At 48.5% G+C, this 14,686-nt stretch overlaps 1 protein-coding gene across 1 annotated transcript in view; it reads left to right on the top strand.

The window, feature by feature from the left end:
- The window catches only part of LOC146188021 (diacylglycerol lipase-beta-like), a 69,658-nt gene that overhangs the window by 46,647 nt on the left and 8,325 nt on the right, over window positions 1–14,686 (top strand). Inside the window, exons 4-9 of the mRNA XM_084603605.1 lie at window positions 3,148–3,294; window positions 6,489–6,685; window positions 7,336–7,426; window positions 10,454–10,601; window positions 12,210–12,423; window positions 13,361–13,611. Coding sequence (XP_084459731.1) covers window positions 3,148–3,294; window positions 6,489–6,685; window positions 7,336–7,426; window positions 10,454–10,601; window positions 12,210–12,423; window positions 13,361–13,611 — 1,048 coding nt within the window. The remainder of the gene's footprint in view (window positions 1–3,147; window positions 3,295–6,488; window positions 6,686–7,335; window positions 7,427–10,453; window positions 10,602–12,209; window positions 12,424–13,360; window positions 13,612–14,686) is intronic.

Genomic DNA, 14,686 nt, shown 5'->3' with positions numbered 1-14,686 from the left:
AAGTTCCTTTGAAGTTCCCGAGGAATGTTTCACGCACGCACGCACGCACGCACGCACGCACGCACGCACGCACGCACGCACGCACGCACGCACACACACACACACACACACACACACACACACACACACACACACACACACACACACACACACACACACACACACACACACACACACACACACACACACACACACACACACACACACACACACACACACACACACACACACACACACACACACACACACACACACACACACACACACACACACACACACACACACTGTCGTAACACGCGGCACACCATGTGTATAGATGGGCAAGACGGCTCACTTTAGTGAGAGGGTCGGACCGGCTCCGCTCACTAAAGTGAGCCGGCTCACTTGAACGGCTCACTAGCTCACTTACATCTGTCGAGGTGAATGGGTCACTCAAAAGGGGCCGAATCACATATATATATATATTAATAATAATAAAAAGTAAAATAAATTTTGGCCCTCACGTGACACAGCAAGCGGTGGCAATTAGCATCAGTTTCTGCCTGCGGTTGTGATTGCAGTTTCGGTTTCTGCCTGTTGAGACGACTGAGGTAGGTGCTACGAAAGAACGCGGAACATTCGAACCACTTCGCTTTGCTTTTCTCCCCTCCGAAGCATGGTTCCACTCTAGACACACAAAACCAAAACACCACGTACCAAGCACGCTTGGAGTACGACAACATTGGCCTCGATCTCCTGACGCCCGGCCTCTAGGGCGTCAGGGGAGGATGGTCCCGAACCGTCCCGTCGAATCCAGCTCGCCGGATTTTTTGCTGCTCATGATGGTGACCTGGTGTTTAGTCCCTTCTTTTTGGGTGGAGACCATGATGGTGCTCCAGCTGGTAAACACAAGATAAAAGAGAAAACGAGGGGAGAAATGATACACCCAGCGCTCTCGCATTTGGATAGTTGGCGCCTTTTATGTTTTGCAGCTAGAGGCACGCGCACTCAAAAGTGCGACTTCTGCGTCATCTATTAGCGGTGCGACCGAAGAGTGTCGTGAGACATCGTTCGAACAGCAGCATGGCAATGAAAGGCGCTATACTTTGCCAATTAAGGCTTCTTTACTCCCCTCTTCAGTGGCATCGGGTGTCACACTATATTACGCATACAGAGCCAAAGGGATTGCCGTGGACCACTTTACACAGCAGACGGGTACGAGTACCGGTCCCCACTCGTCGGCATGGAACGAAACCACAAAACTGCAAGACAAAAAAAAAAGTGCGGGCACCAGCAGCAGTGCGCCCGCGGTACCTGCGGGAAGATCCGAAGTCAATGGGTTGGTTGTGACACTGTCAAGGCAGGGCGGTATAGTTGCTTTTTCGCTTTGCGTTTTGAAAAATCTCACCCGCTCCGACAGACACGGCTCACTGAACGAGAGAGAACAGGCTTTTCAAGAGAACCGCCGTTCCAGCCATCTAGCAGATCTTCATCCATAGAACAAAAGCAAAAGAACCACCCCACTCGCCCGTGGCGCACTCCGCTCAAAAGAGAGCCTAGGGCTAGGACATTACTGCGAATCTTGCGAGAGCGACCCATCCCTACACCAGTAACGACGCCATAAGCTTTCGCACACCCACACCCATGATCCCAGTTGAGTGAGTGAGTGAGTGAGTGAAAACTTTATTGAATATTTTAAGGGTTTCGCGGTTGTGAAGTCTCCGTCGTCTTCTCTGGCGCTGGCGACTTGAGACTTCTCGTCAGCAAGGGTGGGCCCCTATTCCAAGGCTCCACTGAGTCGTGCTGCATCAGTCGCGTGCTGCACTAAGGCCCTTTGGGTCGCGAGCTCGCTGCTGGTGAGCCGACTCTCCCATTGCTCCGCACTCGGGTTTTCGTGTTGGTGGAATGCTTTGTTGCGTTCGCATTCCCACGTGATATGATAAAGTGTAGGTGTGGCATCGCACCAAGGGCAGGTGGCTCTGTATTGTGTCGGGAACATTTTATTAAGTATGTGTAGGTTAGGAAAGGAGTTGGTCTGTAATCTGCGCCAGCCGGTCGCTTCCTCCTTTGTTAGGGCTTTGTGTGGTGGTGGATATCTAATTCTAGCTCCCCTATGCAAGTGCAAGATCTCTGCGTATCCCCCCTCGCAAGCTTGTAGGCGGAGCTCCGGAGCATTTGACTGCCCTGCTCGGAATGCGTAACCTCGAGCTAGGCTGTCTGCTCTTTCGTTCCCCCCTATGCCCGTGTGGCCCGGGATCCAGATTAGGCTATGCCTGGGTTTCTCCTCGGCGGAGGTTGCCCCGCTGAGTATTTTAAGGGCTGTTCTGCTGATCCTGCCCCTCGTGTAGTTCCTGCACGTCTCCTTCGAGTCCGTCAGTATGTTGAGAGATCGGCCCGTTCTGTAGCCTTCTGCTGCCGCCAGCGCGACGGCAATTTCTTCGGCCTCCGCTGTGCCGGCGACCTTTGCCGTGGCACACGTGATCATGTTTCCTTCCTTGTTTACCACTACCGTCGCGGCTACGCGTTCTCTCTCGCGCAGATATACGGCAGCGTCCGTGTATACAGTGTTGTCTAACTGGGCTAGCGTTGGCTTCCCTATGGCTTCCTCCTTGGGGGTACTCGGCGAAAAAGATTATATTGTGCCAGCGAATGGACTACCTGTTGTTGGTTACGACACATTACAACGACGGTGTATATTTATCACAGTCCCTTAAAAGCTGTCGCAGAAGAATGCAGAACTAGGTGTCAGAAGGCGGCAATAGCTGCACCACTCAAATTAAAAGACTCCCAAGTGCGCTTGGAGGCATTTATATATTCCGAATTTGCGCTGTTGTAAGACCTCCTGTGGCACGTGGCGCTTCTTTTGGCATTATAATAAAATTATATGTTTCAATATAAATATGCTGTACTGGCGAGCAGCCCAAAGACGCCGCGGAAGACTCTAAACAGTGCTATGTGGACACATTCGTTCGTTATTAGTGATCCCCTGTTGACAATTGTCACCCTAAATCGTATTGACCGATAAGGCACACACGATACAGGAAAGAGGCGCCTTCGATATTTCGCCACCTGGGTTGCGGTGCGGTAATAGCTGTCCTCTCTTCGCCCTGACAGAGAAGGACAAGTGTGCGGTGCTCATTGGTGCTTTCCTTCACTTGGTTCTTGCAGAGTAGCATGCGCCGGGCGGAACCTCCCATCTTATACGCCCGCAGCTTCATGCTGTTTGCCGAGATCGTGTGGAGCGCCCTGGGCACAGTCAAGGTCTTCTTCTACAGGGACCCCTGCGTGCCACTGGACCTTTGGAAGTCACTCGAGGTAATGAAATAGAGAGGCGCCAACAATCGTTTGCGCAATATAGCTGTTATGCTAGAAACATTCTTCCCCTGCCAAGTATTTTGTCACCACTTCCCAAAGATCGTTGCGTTCACGGTTTGTCCATTGTTTCCACCATTAAAATCTCTCTCTCGCTCTCACGGTGAATAGAAACCACTGAGGGTCTATAACAGGGAAGTCTCTGGGCACCGCTTCGGAGTACCTTGGAGTAGGGCGGAAAGAATCATAGTACGGCGAAATGCGCCCCTCCAGTAGTACAGTCGGGGTGAGGGAGCCTGACTTGGTGGACGGGGAACCCCAAAGTGGCCCAGCAGCCTGTCTCATCTGGCGGACAACGGCGAACGTGATCGGGATGTGAATGCGCTTGAAGGCCGAGGGCCGTGCATTTCGGCTAAGGCGAGTGCTCGCCCTCAACTGAGGCCAAGGAATTGGAGGTCGACTCGAATCAGGATCATTTGAGAAAATCCCTACGCTGCCCCGATCCCTCCCCCAATCCCGTAACCCTTTGCCTACATCCATTTCCCTTTTCCAATCTTTTCCCTCTACTTCCCAGGGGAGATCACGGGGGATCTCCCCGGGCCCGTTCTCCGGCTGTGGGCGGCTGAGTAGAGATTCCCGCATTCTTTTTTGGAACCTTCGGGTTCTTCGCCTGCGGGTGCAAAACACAGACCAAGCTTGTTCTTTGGGACCGAATCTTTTATATTCCATTGGATTGAGCCTGTTACACCTAGTGGCAGGGGTAGAGGCTTTTTATTCTACTTTCTTTTACGGTTACCTCCCCATATTATATGTCTCCACACCGCTAGGAGCATCCGGACGCATTGTTGATGACGATGTCGCTGGTCTTACTTTATTTCTCTCCCCGCTTCGAGAGCCATACTCCTCAGTCTACACTGTACGGTACTCTTCTACGAGTCGTTAGCTCGAATGAAATATGAAAAAGCCGACAATCAAGTTGCTTGGCGATGGGGCCGTCAAACTGCTCCACACTCCGAAGCTGTCGGCGTGCTCCCCTCTTAACTGCGTTAATGCGTATTCTTCGTCGATGTCTTTTCCTAAAGCTGGCCGTGGCAGGAGGCATTCGTTCGGATAGGTTCAAGCGGCGCTTCGTATCCATTCCAGGTGGTCTTTCACAGAATGTGTGTAGATTACGACTTTATGCTAATGAGCGTGTGCGACTTGCAACCGAAATGAAAACAGAACTGCTAGCGCACATAATGCGCCATTGCCCTAACTAGGCTGCATCGGCCATCATATTTAGCTTCAACTTTTTGTCAGGGCTCTTCGAATGTGTTTGTTTCAGAATAAATACAAAATTATGGGGACGCTTAAGCCGCCTTAAGAGAATTCGATAACATTACAAGCTTGCAATGCTGTCTTTATATAAATTTATTTAATTGCAGTTCGATGTGTGTATTGTCACTTTTTGTTGTTGTTGTTGCTGTTGTTTTTTCAGTACGTAAAGGAGGCTGATCATACAGCATATACCACCACAGCTCTTGGTAACGCCTCGTGACTAGCTCACTTGCCATACTGCCAACTGTCAGCGCATATCCGATACAACTGGCAGCTTTTTTTTTTCATCCATTTGTCACTTCTTTCTTGTCATCGCAACACATCACTTTACTCCCATATAAGGTCATCTTGTGACGTCACGCGGCCCGAACACGTATCACCGCTCGGCCATTTCACCTGCCAACTTTAGCGAAAGCACGGCGACGTCTGATAGGCAGCAGTCATTTAGTTCTCAGAGGTCATTCTAATGCCAACGCATTTTTAAATGGCAGTAGGGAGAGACAGTCAGCCAGCAGCAAAGGACCGAGTCCTAAGAGATCGCATTTGGGCCGCAGAGCGCAACCAGCGCGCAACCAGCGCGCAACCAGCGCGCACCTTTTGAATGGGAGAGAAGTCAGTGCTATCCGTAAATACTGCTTGCAGGTCACTGATTAGGCCACAAAGCAACTAAATACAGTACCAGCAGCCCGGGTAGCAGGGACGGGAATCGCTTGCGGACAGTGCGTGTGCGTCCCGAAACGCAATGAGACGTTTGAGGAGTGAAGCTCGCGAAGTCACGTGAGAACGGCCGCGCTGCTCGAAGGTGGTTCACGAGAAACGACATTTAGGGTAATTTTTTAATGTAACACACCCGTAGAACTGATCTTTGTGAGTATTGAGTCGTATTTAAAAGCTCTGCGTAGCCCTTTAGTTCACGAGTAATTTTTAAAAAGTACTCCTCGCGACGCCTCCGATGAGGGCAACACCTCGCCGCGCGTTCATGGACGTCGCGCGTTGATGACGAATGCTCCTCTTCATTGGGCGCCCCCAATTGACGTAGGCGGGATGGAGCGCCGTCGCGACCTGATTTTTTTTTTCTTGCACGCCGGCGTGTGCGGATCATCATTTCTGACCCCATGTACCTTCGGAGTTGGTCAAGGTAGCTTAATAAAATGCGCTGGGGAGAGAACTAACTGAAAACTGATTGTTCATGCGTGTCTCTAGCTTTAGTATATAGCTTTTCACGGCCCCTTTAAGGCCCCGTTTCCTAGGAAGTCCGGTGATGTGAGTGAAAAGTCATGAGAATGCCTCTGACAGATGACAGTTGACAGATGACATGTCGTGCATTGATTGGTAGCGGGCTGTGTGGCGTCACGAGATCACATGACACAGTCAAAATGGCAGGAACTGCCATTTAATTCGGGATATTCGTCTGAGATGAGAAGGTGAAATGGGAACCGGACCATGGCAAGCCCGTGGTTCACGATAGTACTCCAAAGAGGATTTTAACATGCGAATGCGTAGCAACTAAATGTAGATGCTGTTTCCAGAAGCGTTAATGATAATTATGACAATGACAGTGGGGAGAGTAGAAGTCTGCCAGCAGTATACAGGCTGAATTGAAAATGTCTAAACTTGTCTCCGCATTATCCAACAGTCGCACTGAATTAATCAACGTACAATTTTAGCCATCCCCAAATAATTACAGCCGCTTTGCAGGCCGAACCCTCATACCGAAACCCTAATGGTCCATGTCGTTTTCAAGGTTCTCTCGACCAGAATTAGGGTCCGCAGAATCATAGCTGGACAATCTAAGGCTCCCCTTTGGGTCATTTTGAAGTCCTTCCTGTCGCTCGTCTCACTGTCTGGTACACTGTCTTCATATGCTCCAATCCACGCAGACGCTGGTGATCGTGATCTGGTGCTTCCTGGTGATGCTGGTGCTGTGCGTGTACGCCGTGTACGACCCCGCGGGCTCTTTGAAGCACAACCCCTTCAGGGACCTCGGGGACCTGGAGGCCAGCCGCGACGTCAAGAGGTTCTTCCTCACGACGTCTGAGAAGGGAGGTCGACGCCGGCGTCTCCTGTGGTCCGCCAGGTGCGCTGCTCGACTATACGTGCGCGGTAATCACATTGCCGTTAGTTTGGTGAACTGAGAACATGCGCTAAAATCCGTGTACTTTGATCATGTTCACTACATGCCTCATCCCCTGAACCTCTCTTCAGAAGGCATCATTTCAGTGGCATATATGGCTACGAGTTATTGCGTCTCCTCACGTGACTTGTAGCGTCGAGAAGTTTTTTCGAAGCATGGGCTGTTCGTGTCCAGGCACTTGAGAAAAATAAAATTTGGCTTACCTTTTTCACTGCGTAAGCGAGTGCTCACTCATTGTTGCTGTCACCTTTTTGTCTCTGAAGAGGATCATATTTCTGACAGCCTTTTACGATAATGCCGACAGAGGGCCCCAGGAGTTCTTTTCACCCATTTTGAAATTTTCACTCGTAAATTATTTTCTGATGCCCAATACCGCGAGCCCTGTTACCTTCAACTCAAATTGTGCTAATTATATCTGTCGCGAGGTTTACCCATGAATGCAAAGATCGGTTTGCACCGGTACTATACAACTATACAACTAACTAAGATAACTAAGCAGACAGTCTCATCGACTGTCAGGTACACAAGTAGACGCGTTCTGTCCGTCCACCGCTTTCACGCTAACTAATGCCTTTCCCCGGCTTCATGTGCAGACTGCGTCGGTTCTTCTGCTGTGCCAGCGACTCGGAAGACAACCAGGAGGCGTACCAGCACATGGCCGAGAACACTTGCATGTTCTTCGAGGTGAGCGCCAGTGCTGGCGGTGGGGCTCCCTGGTGCGAAGTGCGGGCTGCGATACTCCATGCTGTAATTGAAAATTTCATCAACCAGGCTCATATTACGCCCTGTTTATTTGCAGCTGCTCGGAAAGTCGAAGATTTGGGAAATAAGCGAGAAACATCTGATTATTTAAGTTCCCTGAATTAAAACGCACGAAGGATCCATTTTACTCATTTTGCTCCGGAAATTACGTGAAAAGTTAAACTTCCTAGCCCATATCTGCAAAGACAAGTGCATTTCTTTTCCATCCTTCATTACGTGGTTACCCCAGCAACCACACGTCATTGGCCTCTTGCAGTTCCCTCCATGGGTGTTCCCGTAACACCAGGGGCAGCAGATGATCATCTGTTCGGTCTAGGTTGGGGACTTTTCAAGGATAAGGCTGCCTTGCGGGCACAGGACACGACAGATAGAGGGGAATGGGAGAAACATATGCCCTATAGTTGCGAAAACGGGTTCCTGTAGGCGACTCCAGTGGAGTAATATATAAAATTTAAATTATTTTTGCATTTCCCATACGTATTTCACATTAAAAGCAGCAGGGTATAATAGAAAAAAAAAACATGATTAAAATAAAACCAGTATCTTCGGTACAGCAGCCAAAGCTCGCTTCGTCCGAAATGACTGATATAGAGCAAGCGGTCAGTTCAAGAAAGTGTTAGTTATCCGAATGAATAAGATTGGGATGGAGCGCATTTGGCAGGCACTCGCAGATTATGACTAGCAGCTTACCGGTATCGCTCAAGAGGAAAGTATACAACAGTTGCATCTTGTCTGTACTCACCTATGGGGCTGAAACGTGGAGGCTAACCAAGAGAGTTCTACTTAAGTTGAGGACAACCCATAGGGCTATGGAACGAAAAATGGTAGGGGTAACATTAAGAGATAGAAAGCGTGCAGAGTGGGTCAGAGAAATAACTCAAGTTAACGACATTCTAGTGGAAATTAAGAAGAAGAAATGGACATGGGCAGGACATGTAGTGCGAAGAGAGGATAACCGATGGTCGCTGAGGGTAACAAACTGGATTCCAAGGGAAGGAAAGCGTAGCAGGGGGCGGCAGAAAGTTAGGTGGGCGGATGAGATTAAGAAGTTCGCAGGGGTCAAGTGGATGCAGCTAGCACAGAACCGGGTTAATTGGAGAAATATGGGAGAGGCCTTCGCCCTGCAGTGGGTATAATCAGGCTGATGATGATAATCCGAATGAAATAGTCAGTAAGAAAACTAGTTTCAGCAAACAGCATACGAACTTTCAGCATGCGATTGGAAGAAAGGGAGTTGTAGCGAGCAGAAGGGTGGCTTCGATGGCGATCGTTGGTATACTGTCTATCATTTGGAATCAGTTACATTTTTTCTGCCGGGCGAACAAATGAGGGGACGAGGATAAGGGCTGCAGCTATAGGATCTGCGGATCCGCCAGTGAGGACATAGGAATTCCGCCGAGGAGGTTGAAAGATGGTCGGTTTGTGGGGTTTAAGTTCCCAAAGCTACCCATGCTATGAGAGACGTCGCAGCGGAGGGCTTCGGAAACTTCGACCTTCCGGGGTTCTTTAATGCATTGACATCGCACAGGACACGGGCGCCTTGCTTTTCGTCTCCATCGGAAAGCGGCCGCCGTGGCCGAGATACGATCCCGCATACTTGAGCACAGTAGTCGAGCGCCCTATCCACTGCACCATCGTGGCGGGGCGGCTGGAAAATGTTTCCTTGACGCTGCGGACATGACGTGGATGACAACTGCATAAATAAAAATTGCTTTACAGGAAAGTAAAACCGCAGTATCAATTCTCCGTGCGCACCTGATCGCGCCGCTAAGGGAAGGAAGGTCGCTGGGATTGAAAGGAGAGGTAGACAACAAGGTGCTGTAGCGACTAACGTGCACTGACATTGTAGAGCATAAGGACGGCTCTTCGTTTCGCCTTCATCGAAACGCCACTGTCAGCAGTCGGATTCGAAGCCGGGTACTTCGATTTAGTAGTAGCCGCTTCTTAACCACTGAGCCACAGCGGCGAGGCGACGACTCTGCCGATACCGATTACCAAGGCGAAAGCATTTCTTGGCCTATGAGTGGCATCTGGAGGAATGTGTCGAACGAGACAGATCCATAACCAATCCAACAGTAGCCACATAATAAGCCAGCATTGGCTAAATTGGCTGAATTATCTGAAAACTGAGTAATCAATAGCCGAAAGCCACAAGCCAATCCAGAGAGGTCGTAAATAAATACAAAACTCCAAAATATAGTCCAGTAGCCACATAATACGCCAATGATGAATCAAACGCTTTTATACTAAAAATATAAAGATACAAAATATAAGAATTATAAATCAAGATGAAAAATAAAAGAATAATGAAATAAAATAAAAACAAACAAAAATATTAGTAAAAACAAAATTAATTGTGGTTTAGTTCTGGTTAACCATAGTTGAATTGCGAAAGCAATGGCGGAAGCTTCCTTTGCGTGCTATATTATTCCCCTATCACGCCCTATCAGTGTAAGGTGCTACATTATTGGGGACACTTAAGCTCATCTTTAAGGGTATGACGCGAGAACGTAAACTGCCAGCCCCCATATAAAGTCACGCTTCAACCAAGCCGCATGGACGTGCCTGCATGTCGTAGGGGTAACGAGATTGCAAACGGTTCTGGCAGGCTGATTCTGATATCAGCCTCCCATATGGAAGGAGCGACCAGAGTTGGCAGCTCTTCCCGTGGCACAGAGGTAATGTGAATTCAAATGTCATGGCAGGCTGATTTATTATGAGGAGACCGTAGCTACGCCTCTTCACGGCGTAGCTGCGACCACCAGATGTCTCACTTTGGCTGTCGGAGTATTGCTTTCGCAATAAAATAGATATTCACTAAAAATACTTACCTTAATGCACCCAAGCGGTTTGAGTGCCTCCTAGTATATTGTAGGGTTAAACGCGGTGTTGATGTCAGCGTGAAGCTCCACTCGGGTTGAAGGCTGAATTAATCCCTCTGTAATCCAGGACGTGGATGTGACCCCTTCGGACATGTTCTCGGCGCTGGTGCTGCTGCGCAAGAAACAGCGTCGCCAGCTGGCCCGTATGGGGTCCACATCGGAGGAGTCCCGCGAGGGAATGGCGGTGCCCTACTGTGCGACCCCGCCTTCCTCCGGTAGGTGGAGCCCGAACATGTCCCACTCTGTGGCTGGACCGAACAAGCAATGTAGGACGTACAGGGTCAAGTCAATTTCAAACGTCTTTCGGTGTTAGCGATCCAGTTAACTTGCGTTTATATTAGCCGCAGTCATAGGCGTGCTCGAAGTTCTCCATATGTAGCTAAGTTTCACCTCAGGGTCTTCGGGGCTCTTCCGAAATGGGGTAGTTCTCTTCTCCATCATCTAAACCGCTTACGCGATAGTCACGCATATTTATTTATTTATTTATTTATTTATTTATTTATTTATTTATTTATTTATTTATTTATTTATTTATTTATTTATTTATTTATTTATTTATTTATTTATTTATTTATTTATTTATTTATTTATTTATTTATTCATAATACCTTACAGGGCCCAGAAGGGCATTGAGTAAGCGGTGCAGATAACAGCAAAATGTGCAAAAGAAACTAATTAATACAACATGAGATATAAAAGAAACTATTTTACAAGGCAAAACTAAAGGCGAAATTATACATAGGATACAAGGTACTTTGTAGCATGAATGCCGGACATACGGCAGATACCACTCGTAAAAAGAAGAAAAGAAAAAAAATGCAGAAGCACTAGTCACTGTAAAAGTCGCACAAAGCACCAAAGCAAAACGCAATAGCAACGAAGGAACAAAAAATACACTGCGACAAACAAAATAAAAGATAAGAGAAAAAACAATGTCATGTGAGATATAGTTCAACAGTCCGGTAGTGTGTCCGAATGGACAAAGCTGGAAGCGGCTATCTTCTCGGCTGTTGTTGTCTTCTTAGAGTGCGGCGAGCGAACTCTTCCCGGTAACTAGCAATGATCAATAAGTTCATGCTCTGTAAGAAACAACAATAAGTCTGTAGCATCCTGTAAATATCACTGCACACCACTTAGGCAAAAAAGGAAGAACTTCACAAATTATATCCAGCTCTGACTGATGCTGTACGCACGGCTCGTGATGCAGTGTCTCACATGCGTACAGCCCCCTTGCGCAGTCTTTATGCACCTGCGAGTGAGGTCTGCGAATGCACATTGTCACGTTGTCCGGAGTCAGGAAGGGCGTTTAAATTATGCTTTTTTACAAGCCTGACCTGTGCTCACAAGGAACTGTGTAATTCGACGACTGAGAGGAAGTAAACGCGCTCGGCCGTATAGTCGCAGGATGGAATACGCTTGCTGCTCTCCCCCGCGTTCAATTTCGACTTCACAGTTCAGGAAGCATTGAGATAACTTAACCAAATGCAACTACAGCAATATACAACGATTTGCTAGTGGTCCCGTCTGGCTGCGATCCTTTTCCATATAAACATCATCTCTCGTTGACATAGGGTGTGAACAAACGAACACACCAAAGCTTCGCGACGATGTAATATGGTCAAATTGCATTAAGTGAGATGTCCGAATTCTGCAAAGCTCCTGAAATTACTAGGCACTTTATTCAGTACGTCGGACATGTATACATATAGTCAACTACCTTAGTCGGAGTAGTCAGTTCAGACGCTCTAGTCTTTTGAAGTTATGCCTTTAGGCAATAACGAAGTTACAGAAAGCTCAGTTGGCTGCCTATCTGCCACGCACAGCGCCGGTTGACCGGGCTCCGTGTACCAACGGCGTGCCGCCCAATGCACCAGCGGCCGAAGCAGCGGCGACAGTCCCAGACCCGAGTGTGCATGCGTGGATGAACCCGGAGCAGGCGCTCTACTACCTCAAGTTTGCCTGGGGAAGCTACGGATGGCCCGCCTACATGGCATCCCATGTCTGCACGGGCCTGTGTGATCTGTGGGCTGGAATCAGGTATGTGTACACGACTACACCCTGAAAGCGTTCGTCTCCTACTTTCAGGTTCGGGAGTATGTTTGGACAGTACATCGTACACACTACAGCATTACAAAATCGAGCATTCACTTTTCTGCGACGTGCTGCTGCAAATGCGAACTCTCGTTGTTAAGAACAAACCGAAGAAGCAAGCTCCCTGTGTTCACAACCTGTATGCAAGCGTGCTTTCGTCGCGCCGGCATCTACAAGGGAGCGGAGGTAGCGGAGAACTGCTCTTTGGAATAGACAAAAAGTACGACTTGAACCAGGGCATTTGTGCTGTGTGAGAAAACATCGTCCAATCACGTGTGCAGACGATAAGTAAATATAGCCATTCTAACAAACAGGTGTTTGTCAATGCTGATTTCTAAATGGCGAAGTAGCCTGACGTGTTCGCCTGTAGATAACGCTAGAATCGAATGCCCCTCATTTCACAGGGTATTATGCAACCCCCGTGCGAAGCCGTACAGTAAAAGCGGCAGTACGAACTGTTCCAAAAATAAAATTGGTAGACTTATAAATAAAAAATAGGCTAGAATGTGAAAGAACGAATTATATTAACATTTAAAAACGTACGAAATAAAAATTATCAATTTCAATTTATTAGGCAAGCGACAGTCCCCACCTGTCCGAATAAACAGGCGTTCCAATCAGAATTCCCTCTATCCTAGGACGATTTATGCACACAACTGCCCTCGAGTGACGGGCGGACAACTTGGTTTAACATATGACTGATGTGTGCATGGAAAGCGGACGAAGAGAGAACAGATAACAGCAAGGTGTATTGATATCCAAATCCTTTCAGTGCGAGCAGTGTCTGTGATCCATGTTCTGCCTACTCCAATAAATGACCCCGTCCACTTTCGTCAGAAGAGCGACTGGCCGCACGCAATGATGTTGCTAAACTTGGGCGCAGGTGTTGCTCCTGCCTGCGTGGTAGCAGCGGCAACGTGTCCGGAGACAACTGCCTCGAGTGCCACTTGGCCACCGTGAAGCACCTGACCCGGGTGCGCCCCGAGGACCTGCTCTGCTCGTCGTTCGCCAACGGCCTTTACAAGGTGCCCTTCTACGTGGCGCTCGACCACCGCACCAGTGCAGTCCTAGTAGTAGCCCGGGGCACGCTGTCCGTGGCCGACACGCTCACCGACGCCATGACCTCCCCCGTCGGTGAGACTCTCTCTCTCTCTCTCACACACACACACACACACACACACACACACACACACACACACACACACACACACACACACACACACACACACACACACACACACACACACACACACACACACACACACACACACACACACACACACACACACACACACACACACACACACACACACACACACACACACACACACACACACACACTGCGCGGAGACATGACCACCTCGATAGCGGGATCACATGGGCAGAGAGTACTCGCAGGTTAAACTAATATGAAATGTAACATTTCCGCTCAAAGTACTATTTAGCAGCATGGGTTAGGAGCATACACTTTTTAAGGTAATACTAGTACTGCTGTGGATACGATTCGGTGATTGCCTTTCAGGTTAGGAGCTCAGGGGAATATTAATTCTATTACTTAGTGCGCCATGTGTTCCCAGTTATGTTGTTCAAACCTGTGCATTTATCTGCAGTAGCGGTCTTGTCTCCAGCTGCCTGCGCGAACGCAAGATGTGTGCCTTGACACTAATACATAATTATATACGCGGTTTCCGTTTAGATGTATCAATATTAAAAAAGAAACTTTAACCGTCCTCTCCGATTAAAATCAAGTGAATCTTTGATAAGGGTCCCGCAAAATATCCACTATATTACTTTTCTGTGCGACTACTGGACTAACTGTCGAATAAAGTAATCACAAATTTTTTAAATGGTGGGAATGAGAAAGTGGTCAAAAACACGAAAATAGTCCTACACATCCGACCAGGTATCATTAACGCAGCCCTCCACATCTGGCAAAAGCCAAAGCCCGCAATGTTTAAAAACCACAAGGTGACAGAGGGCTTCATGCGCCAAAAAGTTTTTGCGATTGGAGCGCTCTTACCCGCGACTGGGTGCCAGGTCCGCCTCTTCTGCGCATGCTCACGACATACCAGCTTCGCCTTGCAGCTGCCTCAGAGAAGCGCTGCAGCCGACGTGATGGGAAAGCTCGCTGTCGTTGACACCATCTTAGTGCTGGGAAAGTGAATCATCAGATCCTAGTAGGAGCGGGTCACACGGGTTCTAGAACCCG

This window comes from Amblyomma maculatum, chromosome 5 (assembly GCF_055883805.1).
Source record: "Amblyomma maculatum isolate TAMU_Amacu chromosome 5, ASM5588380v1, whole genome shotgun sequence".
Lineage (NCBI taxonomy): Eukaryota > Metazoa > Arthropoda > Arachnida > Ixodida > Ixodidae > Amblyomma > Amblyomma maculatum.
The sequence above is the reverse complement of the archived record's forward strand: the minus strand, read 5'-3'. Positions and strand labels throughout refer to the sequence as shown.